General features: G+C 42.3%; 1 protein-coding gene across 3 annotated transcripts in view; it reads right to left on the bottom strand.

Annotated features, from left to right (window-relative positions):
* rptor (regulatory associated protein of MTOR, complex 1) overlaps positions 1-20,775 on the bottom strand; it is a 204,966-nt gene that overhangs the window by 7,448 nt on the left and 176,743 nt on the right. The window contains exons 26-30 of one of the 3 annotated variants that reach the window (XM_083924336.1): positions 15,258-15,363; positions 10,930-11,044; positions 10,674-10,798; positions 9,560-9,661; positions 5,779-5,826 (exon numbers count right to left, since the gene is read on the bottom strand). In XM_083924336.1, the coding sequence (XP_083780462.1) occupies positions 5,779-5,826; positions 9,560-9,661; positions 10,674-10,798; positions 10,930-11,044; positions 15,258-15,363 (496 nt within the window). Of the gene's footprint in view, positions 1-5,778; positions 5,827-9,535; positions 9,662-10,673; positions 10,799-10,929; positions 11,045-15,257; positions 15,364-20,775 lie in introns of all 3 variants that reach the window. The other 2 variants (XM_083924337.1, XM_083924338.1) reach the window with 2 other exon arrangements.

Below are 20,775 nucleotides of genomic sequence, written 5' to 3'. Positions count from 1 at the left end.
ATTACATTGTTTTCTATTGGAATGTTCTAACTGGCCGTGAGCAACGAATCGTTGCGCAGAACGATGGGGCGCACCGCTTTGAGCTGAACTTTTGCTCCGTTTCCATTTATGCCTGGATGAATAACAGCTGATCATGAAGTTGAAATGAGAACGAGACCTTCTCATTTCAGTGTGTTGGCGCTTTGGGGAGACAGCGACTTCTGTGAAGTGACGGCTCTGGCTTCTTGTTAAACACATTAAACACACAGAGGCATATTTTACAGCTTGTCCACACATTCTATAAAAGTGTGGACAGAGAGTGTCAATGTGATGCGATAGTCTCACGCTCACCTGCTGTTAGGACAGGGTGGACCTTGAGTTCAAATGCATTTTGTTAAAAAAAACATAGTCTGGCTTACACAGTGTACAGTACAGGTATGAAGCCTGAGATCCGTTCCGTCACCTATGATGCACCGTCGCTGCATCTGTGGCTTAGCACAGCCCACGGTAATTGTAATTGGTTTAAAGAAACAAAGACGAGCCAGAGCGTTTACCTCACCTATCCCAGAATGATAACTCGTGCAACCAGACCATATTCAAGCGCTGAGGAGATGGAGTGGCCCGGCAGTGCAAGACTATTCGGATCCTGGTGGCTACACAGTTGTGGAAAGTATCATTTCGGCTTAACTGGTCATCCATCAGTTGGAGAACCACATTATCCATAGCTGAGAAGAGGGCAGATGCTTTTTTGATAATGGAAGTTTATATGATGAAGGAGAAGGCATAGGGGGCAGGTAAAATGCACATGAAACCACTCTCCGTCTTTCTCTAGCACATATGCTGGACAAAGAGCATCCTTTTCTCTTCACTTGAAACTCATCACACCATGCTTCCTTTCCTTCTCCTCTCATACTCACTTCCTTCTCTTGTTTTTTTCACAATCAATATCTAGCTCCCCAAACCAACGTCACCACTTTTCTTTATGCGTTCACTTCATTTGTATTTCCATCCTAATTGGCTCCTTTCACACAATTGTGAGGTGTAGAGAGAAGAATAAATACTCCATTACATTACTCTTCTTTGACATTGCATCGTTTGTGCTCCTCTCCCACCACTCATCTCCTCCGTGTGCCTCTATGAGTCGTGACATATGCTTAACTTTCTTCCGCTGAACCATCTGCGGCGGGGATTTCTACTGTTCTACTTGGCTTGGGTTGCCAGGAAAACCCAAGCCCCATGTGGTGCCTTTCATATCCTCCGCTGTGACGTCATCCTGCCCGCTCAGGCGTCACATTGCCGGTAGCGTGGGCACATGTGGGGGGATAGCACGCACGCAAAACCACTTCACAGGATCGGAGTCTGTGACACGACCACAGCCGCACGCTTGATGCTGGCTCATTTCAGAGGCTTTGAGAAGAGAGGAGGCATTCCCTTTGAAGCCGGCTACTCTGTGTTGAGGAAATCTGGGTTAACAATGAGAGGGGGGGATGGAAGATTCTCCAACACACAAAAGCGTGTACATTTATTTCCTCTAAAATAAGGAGCGCACATGCCGAGAAAGGCTTCTTAAGATTTAGAATCAGTTTGAGGCATCATTATCTTTCCCTGTGTCCTCCCATAATGAAAAATCAATTGTGGATAAAATGTTAAGTGCATGAGAGAAGATCCCCACCAAACTAAGCACTGCTATGGTCTAATTGTCTTTGTGTTTTGGTTTCTTTTTCAAGCTTTACTTCCATGACCTGCTTGGGTTCCCTGGAGCAAAAATAAGATGCTGGAGCCTGTATGGGGTTTTCTGCTCTTAAACACTAAGCCCATGTTTGCTTTGTGGTACTTTGACTTAACAGATGAAATAATTTAGACGACTACACTATGGTAAAGTTCCCTTCAAAGCATTGAAGGATAATGCAACAAAATTAGAAATAGGATCTTTTTTTTGTGGTTCTGGGCATTATGTTGGTCTTTTTCTATTGGTGATATCAATTAAATTATTAGTAATTGCTAAGATATGGGGATTGATATAAATTGTAAACCCCCAGGTCAACTTATTTGGAAAAGAGAACAATGGTGAGAGGTACATTTTTCAACATCTCTTCATTCATGCACTCCAAGCAGCTTCTACCTTGTGAGTGAAGTGAAATGATGAGGTATCTTATAGATCAACTTCATGAATCAGCCGTTCTTCATCCATCGCGGCACTTTCGACGTGTGCGACAGGGATAAAATAGAAACCCGGCGTCCAACAAAAGTGCAGCTCCAAACGCCTGCATCGCGATGCGTCACTTCCAGCCAGTTAGGACATTCCAATAGGAAACAATGTACTCAAAGTGATTTTGTCACTAATGCTCGCTTGGGTTGCGTGTTGTTAGGACAGGGTAAGCCTCAGTATTCCATCACACATCCACACCTGCTCAGTAGTGTTTGTCTTTATATTGTTCTAAAAATGAATTGTAGAGACGCGAGTAGTAATGCATCTCTTCACAGTAAAATGCATCGTCCATTTTGGTTTTTATAAATTTACACCACTTGGACCCAAGTGGACCTTCACATACTTGCGGACGTGTAAAGTTTAACCGCTGTTTGAGCTCAGTTCAGCCTTTCCATTCCTCTCTGACTCTCCATCCAGCTATGCACTTCTTCTCCCCCCAAACTCACTACAACCGAGCTCTTTCCCTCGTTATCTTTCTCTCTTTCCTTCTCCACTTCAAGCAACTAAATCTTCCCTGACTCCAATCAGAAACAGTTTAAGTTTAAGTTCAGGGGGTCAGAGAGCACAGATACAACCTTAAACCCAACCCTTCAGTTTTGTCTCACACGGTCAACACTAAGCTGCTCAAAACAGGATATAATTCTGCCTTAGAGGGAACCTTTGTGAGCCTGAGCTGGTCTTAGTTACCCACACAGAAATCAATACGGACATGGAGAATAGAGATGTGAGAAGGAAGGGCAGAAGCAAAGGAGTGTAGGCAACGTTTCCTCAGCTGTAAATCATACCACCTCACAGAGGTGGAGGTAAAGATAGCCAGCTTCAATGTACATTCTCAATAAAAACAAATGTCCTTCCTCAGTAACGACAGCAAAAACAGTAATAATACTTTTTGCGGGATGAGTAAAAAGAGGTACTTTTAACACCATTAACAGCCGGGCTGCCAGCAGTTTCGGTAGATCATCTTGTTCCTGTGCCAGTGTGCCGAGACAGTCCAACCTAATTTGGGATATATTTATCTATTTCTTTGCATAAATATCTTTGTTTCACTCTTCTTTTCTCTCTGGAGAAGACACCCTCCTCCGCATTCTTATTCTATGCTATTATCTCCAGTGATGGACTAGCTCTCCCACACACTGCAGCTCATTAAACCAGAGCCTGGGCCTTCCTGGTTCTTCTCCCCCTCAGTGTTTTCCCCTCTCTTCTCTTCTTCACATTTCCTTTGAAAAGGTCCTCAAGGAATCCGGTAATAGACCGTCTCCAGGATTACCTAGAACTCGCCCGGCATGCATGCGCCTCTGAGAGAAGATGGCGTTATCTAAGGAGCTCTCTGACAGGGAGACTTCCCATCTTTATCATTTCTCTAACCTTTGAAGGCCAAGGCCTGACATTTGGGGAGGTAAAAAGCTTTGACCTGCCTGGTTGACAAAGACCTAGTAAAATGAGGCATGACCTACGTGACATAAGCTCTTGCTGACCTGATTAATTTGGACAGGAGACTAACACTTATTTCTTACATAATTTTCAATAATTTGCAGTAGGGAAATCCCCAACAGTTGGAACCTATCACTTAAAATTGAACTTTGAGCAGTCAAATACGGAGGAGAATCTTAGCTTGTGAGAACATAGAACTCTACTTTCTTACATTAAATAGCAGGGTACACATCCGCATGTCCCTTATGTATGGGTTTTCTTTAATCATCTCTTCAGTTTTACTATGCAAAGGAGCACAATCTACAACTGATGTAGAGCTCTACACGGCCCTACATGGCCCATGCTTGACCTTTCAGACCCAACCCAATTTAACTGGCCTGGTACTGATGAATTGAGACCCAAACTCGGCCCACCAAGACCAGCTGCGACAGTGTCACAACTGTGCCCCAACCGTGCAAAATGGACTCATGAAACGTTCCAGGCGTGTGCTTGAGATGAACGTGAAGACAGAGTCTGAAAATGGGTCTGGTCTGAACAAGGGCCCTAACGTAAAGGGGTAGAAAAATTGAAAAGAGTCATTGCCCCCCCCACTTCACACCCCTAACCCTATTTGGCGTCGCAGCTGGTGTGATCCCATTGCAAGGTCTCAACCCCTGCCCTAAGTTTTATGCAAAAAAACATCCTGACCTGACACTCATGAAACTTCCAAGACATGTGCCTTTCTCAAACTTCATATAGAGACCCTGGTTCTGGATTTAGCAAGTTCCCAAAGCCCCAATGTTAACAAGGCACCAGGCAGTGCAGCCCAATGTAGAACAGGACACAGTGTCTGCCTCCCAAAAGCCAAAGAGGAGAGGGCTGCCCTACTTTCACTTATGCAGCCAAAAGAAAGGACAAAGAGAAAGAAGATAACAGGTAAAAAAGTCCCTAATCATGAGCAGCTGCAGGGGTAGAAATGAGTAGCGTGAGGCAACGGGGGTAAATGAAGAAACTGGTTAAAAAATTATTAACAGAATGTGGATCAGAACTTAATTAGATCAAGTCTCAATCTTGAGATGTGAAGCACTGTGCAGTAGCCACAGAAATAGATTCTCCAGTCTGTGCCAGCCACGGCCCCCTAATTGAACTGGTTCCCCTGGAGTTTAACAGGCTAATCCTTCCGGTGAGATGAACTGGGTGGCTCTACGCTTTAAAAAAAAAATCACACAGCACAGACACGCTCCCAATTAAACACTGACACGTTTGGGACCAGCTTAAATTAGTTTTTTTTTTTTAAATACAGGAGAGAAGCCATTTTAAAGGTGAAGATGAGTCATGGGTGCAGCACTTGTTTGAAAAGAGACCTCTGCCTCTGCACAGGAAAAAAGGATTTTCTCGTTAACATCTATTTGAATAGAGTTTTGTAATTGACAGATTACTAAACACTCCTCAATTCAGCGATTATCCAACCATAGCTTAGCAAGTGTATCTAGGCAGGGCAGATCTGTCATATTGAAGTGGTGTGCTTGGGGCTGCAGTAAGAGGGAAACCAGACATTGAAACATTTTTGAGTTTTTTTTCTCTTTCCAAAATTAAAAACACAAGAAGAAGTGTGTTAGCAATGGAATGGACTAGGCAGTGTAATGTAAGCTACGACTTTAAGCATGTCTAGCTACCTAGCTTACCACCTACAGTATTAACATAACTTGGAGGCAAAAGAGTGCCACATTAACAAACTCCAGTAATTTGTGGTGTTCCTGAGAACATTGGTTAGTCCACAAAAACTTTTTCATGTAAAATTAAATGTACACTTTGAAAAATAAAGAAAGGTATGAGAGCAGGTTGTGATTAATGTAATGAACAACCTATTGTTTAAAAAAAACTGCATACAATATGTGTTGAGCTAGAAAACAGTAACTAACGGGACTTAACATTTTATTGGTTATAACAACAGCATGTCCCACTTGTTGAACAGCACTTGTAGCACTTGTAAAAATGTACTTTTATCTTTTGGGATGAATGTCAGTGATGGATCATCACTGGATAGATGGAAGGTGGAGGGGTGGGGATGGTGGTCAGGGAGATAAAAGAAAACAAATAAAGAGGAACGCTGCTGGGAGTTTAGTGCAGCACCTTTGCTCTGGGAGTGAGGGAGTAGAGAAGAGAATGGCAACACTCACCTCCTTGCTTACTCCTGTCAAGATAGATGGAGACCCTTCTGGCCAGACCTGCAAGCGGGGGGAGCAAATGGAAGGGGGAAGGAGGTGAAGGAGAGCGGGAACGCAACAAAGCGAGCAACACATTAGCAAGGACACCCCCGTGCATGCAGACCCACATAATCGCACACATACTTAAAAAGTACGACTTCATGAGTATGCTCCACATGAATTCAAACAGCAAAGGGATGAACAAGGCTGCTGTTTCCCAGCGTGGCATGATCAAAGAGTGAGGGAGATTGGCAGAGAGGCGTGAGCTAAGCTGCTGCCTCGGCATTACAAACGGGCTGTGGAGGCTGCACAGGGTCCCCAAACTCCGAGCCTGGAGGACACAGAATCTCAATCCCTTCACCACAGGGCACAAAGCAGTCAGGAGGAGAAGCCGCTGCTTGACTAGAGAAGACTATGTGTATGTGCAGTGAATATGAGTGAGGCTGATATCGTAAATAATTTAATTGAGGTTAAGTTGTGTGTGACTAAAGAGGTATTTTACTGATTTAAATCCAGCTCTGTGTCATGGCAGTGTGTGCAAATGAACATCGGAGGTCTGCTGAGCGTCCACAGAGGTCCGCTGTGTTTTGCGTTATCCCGATCTGACGAAATCCGCCAAATCACAGATGGCATGATACGGAGCTGGTTTAAAAGCAGGAAAATAACGTTTTAAATAAACCCATTAGTTCTGTCACACATAATGACAATAGCAAGATTTGTTGTTGTGGAGGTGTGTGTTGGGAAAGCTGCTTGCTGCCTTGTTCAGCCTCTCTGGAGCCGAGGGGGAAAACACAAAACATTGTCAAAGAACCAGCAAAGTAACAAGAAGCCAGACAGACACAGAGTCTACAGAGATGGTTCACTGATGAAGAAGACTACAGAAGCCTGTTATTGGACAACAGGGATGGGATGAGTGAGGACAGGTTGTTCAGGGACTGACGTGTGTGTGTGTGCGTGTGTTCGTCTGCCAGAGTCTCCTTGAGAAACGTTCACAGTCTTGTAGCAACAACCTACAGAGGTAGAGTTTTTGGCAGCACAAAGACAGCCTTGAGTAATATTTCATCAGGCTTTACATTATTAATGCCACTGAGGCTAAAAACAGAAAAAAAAAATCAAAACACAAGCAAATAATTATTGCACTCTATCCAGAAGATGTTCCAAGAAATTGTAATAACTCAAAACTGATTATTGGGACAGGAGGGGAGGTGGTGGGTGTGAATGCAATAGGGGAAACTGTGTGTGTGTGTGTGTGTGTGTGTGTGAGAGAGAGACTTTGCAGATGTTTTTGAAGTTTCTTGCCAAGCTGAACACCACAAGTTGAAGCTGGACGCAGTAAAACTTTTCCAGGAAAGATCTCAGTGGAGTGGCTGTTTATATTAAAATTGATGCCTCCACTGTAGTCTGAATGCAGAGCTGACACAGTGACTGTCACTACAACACATCCAAGATAACAAGCATACCATTAAATGTTAAAGTCTTAGCGAAAACAAGGCTGTGGCTAGCTGCGGGAGAGTCCTTCGCAGGGGAAGAGTCTCTCAGGGCCATTTGTGTCGTGAGAGTCAGCGATGCTAGTTAAGTGTGCCGCCTCTCTGCAGGTCCCCATAGAGCTCTGGTGACTCTGTGGCTTTGTAATGGTGGAGACATATGTGCACGCAGTGTGTGATCCACACACCTCTGCACAGATATCCTGTCAGCCAATGAGTCGGCCAGTCACTCATGCTGACAGCTCTGCTTACGTTTTACCAATTAGCTAAATATGTGTCTTTTGCTACATGAGATGTGCTCATATAGATCTATCTGAAAAATGTCTCCGGTCAATCATACGTGCTCGTGCTAAAACACTGGGCCACGTTTAAAAACTTTTTCAAAACAGACAAAAATGTGGTAGCTAATTATTGCATTTATCAAACTGGGTATCAAGGATTCAGAGCAACATATAATAATTCCTACAGCTGTCACAGCTTCCCTAAAAACCTCCCTGACCCAGAATCGACGACTGAGAAAGGCTTGAGGCAGAAAAATGTGGAGCAGTGGAGAGAGAGAGAGGGTAACCTGGCACATCACAGAAGCTGGTGGATGTCTCTGACAAGTGTGTCCTGTGGGTGTCAGGCCTGGTTCAAATATTTGCGAATAACGGATTATGGAATTGTGTCAACACAGAAGGTAAACATGGCAGTGGATCCACAAATGTCCACAGTCCATGTTTAAAATGATCTCCCACATAAATCGACAGAGACAACACTCTGAGCAAAGTATGACAAATAATCCACAATTTCATGATTACTTTTGTATCCTTAAATAAATTTTGAATGTAAACGTTCCTCCAACTTCGTCTGGACTGACAGATATATGATGGATAAGGCATATGTGACAGGATAAGACAGGTAAGGCTGACAACTGCCCTTAAAACCTGCAATCAACGTGGCAAAAACAATCTACAACAGCGCGGAAGCAGAGTTGGTTGCATATTTCATTTAATTGCATCATGTCACATCAGTTATTAAAGTTATAAAGACCATATGTGACACTCTCCTGGATTTGGCTTATGACAACCTACTGTGCTGTTTTTTTGCATCACTATTACCTTCTCTGGGGAATTTCAGAATCAAATTTGTGTAACTTTATACATCAGTGCAGTGACAGAGTTATAGTACTTGATGGGTTAACTTCATGGTTACTGTGACGTGAGTGTCTGCCATTCAAAAAACCTCATTAGTGTCACGTTTTATTTAGCAGGTGAATTTTGAGTTCAAAAACACCAAACTTAAACTAATGCAATCCTCCCTTCATGAAGGATACAATGTTGCATTTCAGCCTGTGACTTCAACACAATGTCTTTGTTCTTAATGTGACCATAAAAAGATGCTGGTTTCTTGTGTAACAAAGCAGTGTAACCAGCACTTAAAGACTCTTCACACAAACCTGTTTGGTTCAGTTTCTACAGCTGTTAGCAACACACATTTATAGGGCAACGTTTCAAAGAAGGAAAAATATTCTTCCTCTTGCAAATGAAAAGTTGAATTCATGAGCAATTAAAGTTACTTAATGTTGCACACTTGATGGCGCTGCCTTATTTGATCCGGTATGACTGGTTGCTTATGTTGTCTAATGTTAGCTAATGCTAGCTAACTTCAGGTAGATATTACTAACTGAATTCTCTGACTGTATGACTCTTCTCTACTTGTGAAAATGTTACAGGTTCACTGCTAGGGTGAAGGCTCGAAAGCTGCATGAGTGAATTTACTGTATTTTTTTACTTACACCCTGCCGCTGGCACTACTAGGAAGAGAGACGGAGGGACAGCTAGACCCGCTGGTCACTCGCATACTGCTCCGCTCATCTTCTGTAATCAGTGAAGCATGAAAGAATGGTGAAATTGGTAAGCTAACTAGCTAGCTGGCTAATTTGCTAGCTTGCTAATCCCACCCTGGTTAAAGAAGATGAGACAAAAAAAGTTGTCACTCATCTGGCTCAGACTCTACTTTTTTGGAATGAAAATTCAATACCTATATCACTTTCTGCTTATATAAAAAAACGACTGCAGTTAAAAGTTCACAGGACTCAAAACTGATACTACCAGGCTGCTGTCTGCTCGGTGGGGAGATATGGAAACGTGACTGGGAGGGGTGGACAGTGGGGCAGTCGGTGAGTTACTAAAGGAAGTAGTGTGGGAGTTATGTGTGGCTTGAAAGGATGGGGGTAAATAGTTAAATAGAGCATTGATCTTTACTGTGAGCGCTGGAGGTGGGCTGACCTCTGGTAGTGGGTAGCATGTCAGAAAGGCCCTGCCACGCCGTCACCATCTCCGGGTTCTTCTGGTCGGCGAAGTTCTTCCAGATACGCAACGCTCCATCGTCTGGAGAGAGGGGAGGGGTGGAAGAAGTGAAAAGTGGATAAAGAGAGGCAGTGAGAAGCAAAGGTGTAAGGCCAGAAGGAGGAGGTGCGGCACACACGCCCGACACCAGTTTGTATTCTTAATGGGTACAGAAGTGCACGTTGACCTGTGCAGAACATTTCATGAAAACCTTGAAGACTCTTTCAAAACATGCAACACAGCCTGAATTGAAAATGAACACAAACACACATACTTCTCAAAAGAATCGATAGAGAAAGTAGAGCAGCATCTTAAAAGGCTCTTTGTCCGAAAGCATTTTTTTTAACAGTGTGAAACAAAGTGAGTCTCTAACGCTAAGAACCTGTCTGGAAGCCATGGCTGAAACACAGCTAAGACACACAGCTGAACATTAAACATGTGCATGCACTCTTATGAGAGGGCTATTACAACCCATAAAAGTCTCCAATTGATTTACTCTCTACATTTTACTTTTTTAACGCTGTATATATATTTTTTTACAACTAATGTCCTCCTTGATATCCTTCACAGCATGACTGATGGAGAAAAACTGAATAAGTGCACATTACATTGTGATGAGATGGAATTTAAATGTATTAATCCCCAGAGCTTTATCAAGTTTTCAGGAGGTGTGCGATGAAATAGAGCAATCGATCTTAGTTTAATGCTGCTCTGTTAAGACTAAAGGAAATAAATGTGTGTTTCCTTGTGTGTTTTAATGTAGCGTTCGTTTCTACAGTTCCTCTGGGTTATGAAGATAGAGCCAAGGAGGGTAATTGCTTTGTTCTGTTGATGAATGATGATGAATACACATGAGTACTATGTGCGTGTGTATTTGTGGGGGGAAAGAGTCAAGTGTTTTAAGCTCATTGCTGCTACAAATGGGTCTCACTGCAATTTCTGCTGCGCTGGTGGGCGGGAACATTTGAGCTGTACTCAAGGAACATTTTGGTAATCTCTAACTTGAGTTTTTACTCTGTGTGCAGTACTGTGAGCGTGCATATGTGCTTCAAACCTGTTGCCGTGAGCAGTAATGAACAGTCGTGTCCGTTCAGGTACTCCATGGCTGTGATGCGGGTGTACCGAGGATTTCCGTTGTAGAAGTAGTCTAGCCTCTCGCCCTTCTCCCAGTCCCAGAAACTACAGCAAACATATGGTCCAATTAATGATTTGATCTGTTTTACACTTTAAACCATCAAGTAAGAAACAGAGTCATTTGAAGAACAGCCCTAAAGCTGATTTGGCCTTTCATTCTGTGTTCTGTCTCTGACCAGATGCTGTCCTTGTCGGCCACAGCGATGCAGGTGTTGAAGGGGTGGAACTTCACAACAGATGGTACTCCCGGGTTGCGGTTGATGAATATTTGATCATCCAGACGAGAAACACCTGTGGGAGGGTTAGGGAATGGGAACAGGAGTAAAAAGGAAAAGAATCTCTTGAAACTGGAAAATTCACAGGTTTGATTACTGTTGCATCCTGAACTTCTTTTTCCAGATTCTACAGGCATTATCAAAAATTGAACGAATTAATCTTTTCTACAGTTCGGTATGTACCTTGCCTATAATTGTACATACCGCTTACTCTGCTTTTGTATTTTATTACCAAGCCATCATGGCTGCAGCCAATTTTCTCCTACTGAAGATGTAAATCTTTAAAATATAGTTTCCTTTTTAAAAAGGCCTCAGTAACTTCCTCAAACAGCTGGGCACTGCAGTTTTCAGCAAATGGACTCGACAATTTCAGCTGTGGATTAATAGACTTGTTGTGTGAGAGTGTATATCAGGCGGCAGGACAGAGCGTGTGGGATTATGTTAAACAAACTACAGCGTCCATATTGAGGTGGTGAAAAAACATGTCGTCCAGTGCAACAGTGTGTTTCATTGATGTGTGTGTGTGGACAACAAATGAGCTCTATGGTACAGAGGAATAATATAATGTAATGATGTAACATAAGGTTGATCTGATTTTGGTGTTTTTGTGGGATTTCTTAATAATATTGAATGCTCTGCAGAAATACAAGCCGTTTAAAATGAAACTATCTATTTATCGTATAGTGCATCCACCACAGAGCGCAACAGTGAGGTTGGTTCTGGAAGTGAAGATCACATTCATATTTTGCATCAGGATTTGGATTATTAGCCATAATGTCTTAACCATTCAAAGTAGATGTACCATGAGCTATGAGATTGTGAGATTGTGTTTATACTCCTGTAGAAGCCACAAGTCCATATAACAGCGACCTTGCTTTAAAGTTGTACCCCGTAAGATGTTTATCTATTCAATTGCTTTTTAAGTTAATATCTATCAAAGAGTGAGTTAAAACAATGGTGGTTGATCTACTTGCCTTTTTGCTGAATACTTCAATACCTGTGTCTGTGGCGACATTTGCAGGCTAGAAGTAAATAAGCCGCCATGTTAGTGACGCTGCTGACAGCTATGCTGTGTTCACTTGTAATCAGAAATTGTGAACCTCAACTTCTGAGTCAGGCTTGTAGTAACAGCAGAAGTGTAATAGGAACATGTGTGTGTGCGTGTGTGTGTGGATTAAAGAGGGTAACATATAGGGGACGGACTGGAAGTAGAGAGGTAAATATGTTTCAATAAAGTTTATAAAAGAGCAAAAAACTAAATACAAATAAATAGTCAACACACATAGTGAAAGTGAACGTGACAAGATGGGGGCTCTGAAAGAACAGTCTCGCATGCAGTTACATGTTACCGCCAAAGAGGATGCTAGAAACAAGGGATCTCAACTCTTATGGAGTACAACTTTAAGAAAAACTTGTTTTATTTTTGATGACATGGAGAAGTACTGCACCACCTACAATCTTAAGTGTAAAAGCGACGTCTCTGATTTGTGGAGCTTGCTGTTACCATGGGAATGCTGACCGCACCTACAAACTCCAAACAACGTTTCCAACAAAACTTTTGTAGATTTTTTGGAGGCAGGTTCATGTGTTTCGGGAGGGGATGCATTCTTTCTAACACAGGTCGATTTGTCACAGGAGTCACAGGAGGTTTACTGATTGGCTGCGTGTATTCTCTGGCCGCACCTCGCTGCTGCTTGGTGTGTTTTGAGCGTTATGGTCACGATTCATCTTGTAGTTTGTTGGCCTGGTTTCAGGACCAAACTCTTTATATAAAGCTTTCCTTAAAAGTCAATGAGTGAGTGAATAGAAAAATTACTTCTGGAACTGGAACCGTTCAAAACGTGGGCGAGGCTGTTGAGCTCCACATGGTGCTCTGAAAAGTTCCACAATGGACCAAAAAATGAAGCGCCCATAGCATGCACACTACTTTATGCTAACAAACCCACAAGGCAATGCAATGCCTTTTATAGATGCAAAACTTACCATCTAGAGACTCCACACCTCTCAGTATTATGATTATAAATGATGTTCATATCATTATAAATCTCAATTTGCTCTCTATTGAGCTAACTATTAAGGGAATACAATAAAGGGAGTAGTGAGTGATGGGAACAACAGAATGATTTTGTATATTTTGTACGTACAGGTAAGCACAAGTATGTGTGCTTGCTTCAGACAGATATCCAAAGGAGCTGTACTTGAAACACTTCAAGAAAAAGTTAGCTTGAAAATACTTCCACACAGCTCTCACCCAAATATGTAAAATACCTACTTTTTTTACGTCCGCACGCACGTACAAAAACGCGCTGCTGGACCGTCTATCACAACACACAGAGGAAGAGAGAGTTCATTCTCTGCTCAGGACACCATTACTCCACTATATCTTTACATAGACGGTACTTGTTTGCTATTATTTTAATGTTTTGGATATCAAGCAACGTGCCGTTAAATATTTAAACAAATACATTCCTTTAATTCAAGCATGCTCTGAGTGTTTCTTGTTATAAACTGTATTCTCTAATTAAGATGAAACTTGGATAATGCCAGTGGGAAAACTAGTCTAGTTGATCTAGTATCTGTAGCTGCAAATAGGACACAACAGAACAGAGGAAAACCAGAACAGGAATAAATAGCAACTAGGCCTTTATAATAAAGTTTTAAAAACCAGAACATGTTGAAATGAATGAGTCAGTATGGGAATATAGAACATTTTACAGTATTGCTAAGGCTCAAATAACCATAGAAGGACTTGAGACAAAGCAAGAAAACACACAAAACATATGTAAGTCTATGGGAGGAGAATTAAGTCTGGTAGTGTACCCCTTTGGCAGATTTTAATAGAGAACAACAATGCCAACGCACAGATACAAGTTCACTGCCTCGCCACATGTTGTCATGGCAACAACACAAGTCAGTTCGCAAGCCTGTCCTTGGCTACCTGAGCGCACTCTTGAGGCCGCCATAATGAGATGAAAAAGAACGGAAAAAAATCCATCAGAAATTCATCACAGATGCAGCTTGCGTTGGAAAAAATACAGTTGGAGGTAGAAGTAGATGGTAAAAGCTGAGGCCTTTGGTTCAAAGATCATCATCATCATCATTTCGCTTTTGCTTGTGTTTGTTGTAAAACTGAAACTACCCTGAGGACTTAAGAACAGCATGGTGCATGGTACGGTACATTTTGCATCACCCAGCTTCCCTGCCTTCACCTCGCCTCCTCCGTCCTCAGTCTTCCTCTCCGTCCATCCCACTTTCCTCCTCTCCTCTAATTTCTGAATGAGGGCAGCCCTTCTACTTCTCTCTTTCAAAAAACTGTGAGCATTAGAGGGGAATTCAATGATTTAGGTCGCAGTCAGAAAGAGAGGGAGAGATGTGCGAGAGCAAGCCTCAGCTCTGACGCCAATCTCCTCGTGACTGTGTGTATGTGTGTGTGTGTGTGTGTGTGTGTGTGTGTGTGTGTGTGTGTGTGTTTGTGTGTGGAGGGCGGCCGTTGAGTTGGAGGTGTTAGCTATTCTTTTTGAGAAAGCTCTGACTTCACTCAGGGAGTCTGTGTGTATGCTGGCACCCCAGGCGCATAGTGTGTGTATCTGTGGAGTCCTGTGATTCATAAAGTGGGTTTTTTTCTGACTATGGATGGATTTCACTCAACCCTCTCATCACTGCAGATCATTTGCGCTCTCACTTACATGCCTGAGACAAAGCTGCACTATCTACACCAGAAGTGCATCTCCGTCTGTCCTTTTTTGGACAGTCTGGATTTTACTACTGCCCTCATCAAGGCTCCAAAAACTGCTAGCTGTCACTCAAGAGGCCACGCCCCCAATTATTCATAGACTTTAATCTCCAATAAAATAAAAACAAGCCTGGTACAAAAAAAAAAAATCATCCCATCAGTGTTGTCATGGAGATATGACCTAAACATACAGACTAGAATCGTTTTTTGTGCCAGGCCTTAAACAGGTTTAATTATGCTCGGACTGTTTAACATGGAGGTCAATGTAAAACGGCTGTATCATGAAACCTGTCTAGTGGACACACGGAGAACTGCAGTTTTTCGCACTTTCTTATTGGATCAACCAGCAAGTCGCTGTGGTGGGGGCTTTGTGAAACACTGAGTATTGTCTATTGGTAGCTTTACGACAACAAGCCTATGGTGTTCCAAAATTAACATCAGTTGAACCCTAATGCGCATATGGGAGTGTGTGTGTGTGTCTGTGTGTGCCACTAACCCCTTTGTGTAATGCTTCGGCTCTGCCTTCTCACGCGAGTGTTTCTCAAGAACCTCCACTGTCGCTCCATCCTGACCTGACTCTCCAGGTCATGCTCCTCTGGGATCTGAACGAGTGAAGATACAGAGAGAGAGACAGCTGATCACGCCATTTAGATAACTCCTAGGAAAGAGCATATGTTTGAAATATATTGCACACTCACTGAAAATACAGAAATACAGTGGAAATACTATAAAATAAATATTTCAGACATCAATAGATTCGAGAGGAGTCAAGTATCCCTCTGTGAAACATCAGATCAAACCTGGTCTAACTTTAGAAGGCAAACTGAACATTAAAATGTCTGCGTGTAAATGTCCTGAGGCAGTTTACAGGAAGCCAATAAACAAATGAGCACAAGCTACACAGGTTGTTCAAATGTATGGCAAGGAAAAAAATATAAAAGTTATTCAGCTGCTGCCCTCGCAAATATGATGGTGCTCCTCTCCTTGTTTTCCGAACATTGATTTCCCTCTTCAAGGACTCTCAAGCTCTCTCTGTTCCCTCCTTCATAAGCCTGAAGTCTTCTCTGGATAATGAGTGTTCAGGTTCCTCTCCTTGTATTGAGTTTGAACCGGCTTCTTCTCTCAGAAATACAGGCAGGTGAACATTAAAGGCGCCGTGTTATATAAAGGGTAAGTACACATTTTCCTTTTCATGACTCCAGACTTTTCCAGCCTCAAATTTCCAGACTTCTCAGAGGATTTTTCAGTCAATATTAAACATCTGAATAACAATTGTTAGATGCTTATACTGTATGTAAATAAATGGTTTCAAAATCACGTAAAACACGTATGTTAAATTCTGACTATGTATGCCATTATGTTGCCAAGTAATTACAAGACATTTTTACATACATATGGTAGCTCATATATGAGTAAATGAACTCCAAACTGAGACATGTTCAACGCACAGCATTTTATTCAAGCTAAACGCTAAAAGAGTGAAATGAATAACTGTGAACCTGTAACACCACAGACAGTAACAGTAGAGATGGACAATTAACCAGGAACTACAGAAGAAAACATCTGTGAGTCTCTGCTTCAGTAGCTTTAGTAAACATACTGTAAATAGATAAAATGTAGACGACACATATGGAAATAATTCAATAAATGAGAATCGCGGTCGCAAAGCACACAGTAGCCATGGTAACCCGACACCATTCCACAGCCAGCATGAATAGTTTCATATCATCTACAGGTGGGTTATGTTGCGTTAGTAAGCTTGATTTGATTTGTATATATTAATATACTTCATTTTAGAAAGTGAGATAATAGTCTGGAAACAACACAAACTTTTTTCCATTCTCGTTATTTTTTCCATTCTTATCCAGACCCGGAAACGATTCAAATTAAATTCCATTCTTTTCCATACTGCGTAGGAATCCTGTAAATAATAATGTTTGCATCCAGTGTTTCACCAAACACTGTATGAAACATTGAACATTTAGAAAAAAATTGCATGGTTCAGCCAGCAATCGCCTGCTTCACTGCCTTAAATGTTACTTGCTGTGTTACTGCCACCAACTGTTGATAAGTGGAATAGCTTGAAATCGTCAGAAACGTGTACAGTGTGCACATGTGCATCTTTGTGTCAGTGATACGCCATAACGAAATGACACCACGAGCCGTAGAAAAATCCACAGGGTAACTTTAAAGGAATGTTTCCTTTGTTGCTTCAGCATTTTATGAAATGTCATGGAGGTGCAATAACACAACTCCACGGAGCTGTTTGCTCCACTGAACTCAAACGTCCGCTCTCTCTCCACTTTGAGGATGAGCAGCAGGGACAGTGACAGGATGTCAATCACTCGCAAAGTCATGACAACCAAATAAACAGTGTAAGTAGGCTACAGTAGTTTCCTCTCAGGTAAAGTGACAAACGGGGCCGAAGCTTCATCAGCTCCCTTCCGATGGAAACCACAGTCACGAGGGTCCCGCTACATATCACAGCTACAGTAGGTTTGAACCCTGGGCTGGGTGTCGTTTTCAGTACCGATTCCAATGCTAATACCTTGAATTTGATACCGATACCTCAACAATACTTATTTTGACACTTTGTCCCTGCGCCAAACCTTGCAGTGAGCCCAGCGCAAAAAGCTTATCATTAGGGATGTCCGATAATATCGGCCCACCGATATTATCGGCCGATATTGAGTTAAAAATGTAATATCGGGAATTATCGGTATCGGGTTTTTACAACCGATGTTAGTTCTGTAGGCTTCAGCATTTCCGAGTGTACCTGAAAGCAACACGGGCCGTAGGCTTCAGCATTTCCGAGTGTACCTGAATGCAACACGGGCAGTTTACAGGCGCGTGCTTGATGACGTATAACAACAACAACACGCTCACTCGTAGGTTGCTAACCGTGGCTAACAAGCTTCAGCTCGCCCGGTGCATGAGATGTCCGTGGTTTGGAAGTATTTCCAAGTGTCACCTCCTAACAGTATATGTGCGCTTTGCAATGACTGCAAGGCGTTGGTTATGAGAGGAGGAAACAAGGCGTCCTCCTTTAATACATCACATTTGATCATCCACCTCAAGAAGAATCATGCGGAGTTAAACGCTACATCTGTGCAGCAAAGTGATGAAAAGAAGCAACAGCAGACACCGAGAAACAAACTTTTTCTATCGTTCAGGATGCCGGATTCACCAAACGTGTGGAGTTTCTCGAGCCCCGTTATGTCTGTATAACGCCCAGTCAGAGTGTTTCTCAGACCAGTGTTTACCCGAACTGTACAGCGTTGTTTACCGTCATGTCGAGAAGGTAATTTCTGGTGCTGTATCCGTTAGATCCAATACAGGTTAGCATGTTGAGCTTGACTGCTAATTTATTGATTGTATTATTTGTCAAGTTACTCAGTCTGGGAAAAGAAAACTATGTTTGTTTACTACTCTGGACTGAAGCTATGCATCTTCCTTGTTGTGATGTTGTCTGTAGTGTGTTTGAGGCAAAATATTCTCTCTAAAAACACAAACAAATAAATGAATGGCACTTTTTTCAATAACTTATTTTGTACAGACTGTGTTTACATTTGAAAAGCCGTGTTGCATCTATGTTTGCATCCAGTGGGGCATCACAATAAAATTAGGCATAATGTGTTAATTCCATAATAGGTGATATGTGATGAATTTTGGTGTAAAAAGACTGCATGTATCGGCATCGGGTGATATCGGTATCGGGTGATATCGGTATCGGAAATCAAGGGTTGGACAATATCGGAATATCGGATATCGGCAGAAAAGCCAATATCGAGCATCCCTACTTATCATGTGAAGGCCCCTTAAGAATGTAGGTCTCTGGAAGAAGCGCCAGGGGTCTCACTGGGCTGGCGGTGCTACGTCTGACCTGCAACGTCAACTACATAAAGTGTTCTGAGCCGAAGGGAGAAGTCCAGGATCAACAAACATTCTGTTAACCATAACCCTTTCCATACACTGCTGGAAAAAATCCTGGAGGAAACACTGCATTGATTTATCAAAAGTTATTAACTTGTCTCATCACATCACAGGTCTGATTACTTCCCTAACTACAGTATGAAGTTAAGCTCATGTGGTTACTCTGATAATGAGTCAAGTCATCAAGATCACTTTATGCACTCGTATCTGTAGAGCAGGGGGACAATATGAAAAGCATTAGCTTTATTAGGTGTTATGTAACTAAAGGGCCTCCAAAGATTTAGTTCCAGCTTTATGTTAATGACTTCCCTTAACATCACATTCAAGATTCAGAAATGTAATAGAAAGCTGTTGGCATTTTTTAGTTTACAGTATTTAAGCTTGGACTTGATATAATAATAAATAAACAACAGAGTGTAAACAACAGAGGAAACCTGTAATAGCGTGTGTGTGTGTGTGTGTGTGTGTGTGTGTGTGTGTGAGATTTTAAATACTGGCTGCCAGTGTGTGCTTATTAAGCACATTTCTACAGCAAGGCCTCCCATGCCCACTGAATGCTAAACTGCCTGACACACACGCACGTACACATGTACACACGTACACATGTACACACGTACACATGCACGCGCACATTCACGCACGCACGCACACACACACACACACACACACACACACACACGTGACTATACTACTCCTGTGTGAAATCGATATTCCTGCAATGTCCTCACTCAGCATATGTTGCTTTAAGGGAAACACAACACATATATTAACACCTCTGAGTGGAGATTGTGAATAAATATATTTGTGTATGACACAGTGTGTTAGTGTGAGTGTGTTGTCAAGTTGGGTTTATCTGTTTACCAGCGCAGTGTCTCTATTAATGGTTCCTGGCCTGTGAGGCTGAGGTTGACATATTCCCACAGCTGAGAGAGAGACAAAGTGTGTGTGTGTGTGTGTGTGTGTGTGTGCTTATACACCAAGGTAAGAGCCAGCTGATACTGTGGTACCCAGGGTTGTGGTTCTGCCCTGTGTCAGCTGCTAATGTAACGTATAATGAGACCCTGAGGCAAAAAAAAAACAGTGTGTGAAAAAGAGAGAGACTCTTGCATATATACGCTCCGCAGAGCTCTAGACATTGTGGATATACGGTAGACTGCAAGGCCAAAGTTTGTGGACACTCAAACATTACGCCCAGTTAATACTGGTAAATGTCTCATTTCTGGACCAATGGTTTATGTCCATAGATGCAGCTATAACCCACTTCATTCTTTCTAAATATGTGATCATTTTTTGGAGCATTTCATATTAAAATTCCTCTCTAATCTTTTACTTTAGGCCAAGTTTGTTTTGGAACCTCTCTCTGTGGATGGAAGCTGTGGACACACTGTCTCAACTGCTGCTGACACAGTGATATGATCTCACACACACACACACACACACACACACACACACACACACACACACACACACACACACACACACACACACACACACACACACACACACACACACACACACACACACACACACACACACACACACACACACACACACACACACACACACACACACACACACACACACACACACACACACACACACACACACCTTTGTAATAGAGTCGAGTTTTATGGCAGCACTCAAAATTTTGCCAGCACAGCATTCTGATTCGTGCTTCGGCAGAACCCCTCTCCTCCTCTTCCACTCACTCTTCACTCTTCACATCCAATCATCTCTCTTGCTTTTCATCACCCTTTGTTGCCGCCTCTGTTTTTCCTCCTTCTCCCACACTCTCCTTCTGCCTCTCAGTGTATTCTCTCCTTTTTTTCATCATCTATTACTTTTTCCTTTTTTTGTGCGCTCCTTCACTCCTTTTCTTGCCCCAAAATGTCTTTGTGTTGTAAATATTTTATCTGGCTAAATTTTACTCTTCTCCTCACTCTCTTTCTGTAGCTGTCACTTTGTCTCATGCTCACATAAATTTCTTATACTTTTTTGACTTATTTTTCTTTCTCCACTCCCAAAACTTTTTATTTTCTCCTCTATTTGACCCTCACGCTTGACTCTTTAAATAATTCCTT

The sequence above is a fragment of the Echiichthys vipera genome, assembly GCF_963691815.1.
Source record: "Echiichthys vipera genome assembly, chromosome: 2".
In the NCBI taxonomy this organism is placed as follows: Eukaryota; Metazoa; Chordata; class Actinopteri; order Perciformes; family Trachinidae; genus Echiichthys; species Echiichthys vipera.
The sequence above is the reverse complement of the archived record's forward strand: the minus strand, read 5'-3'. Positions and strand labels throughout refer to the sequence as shown.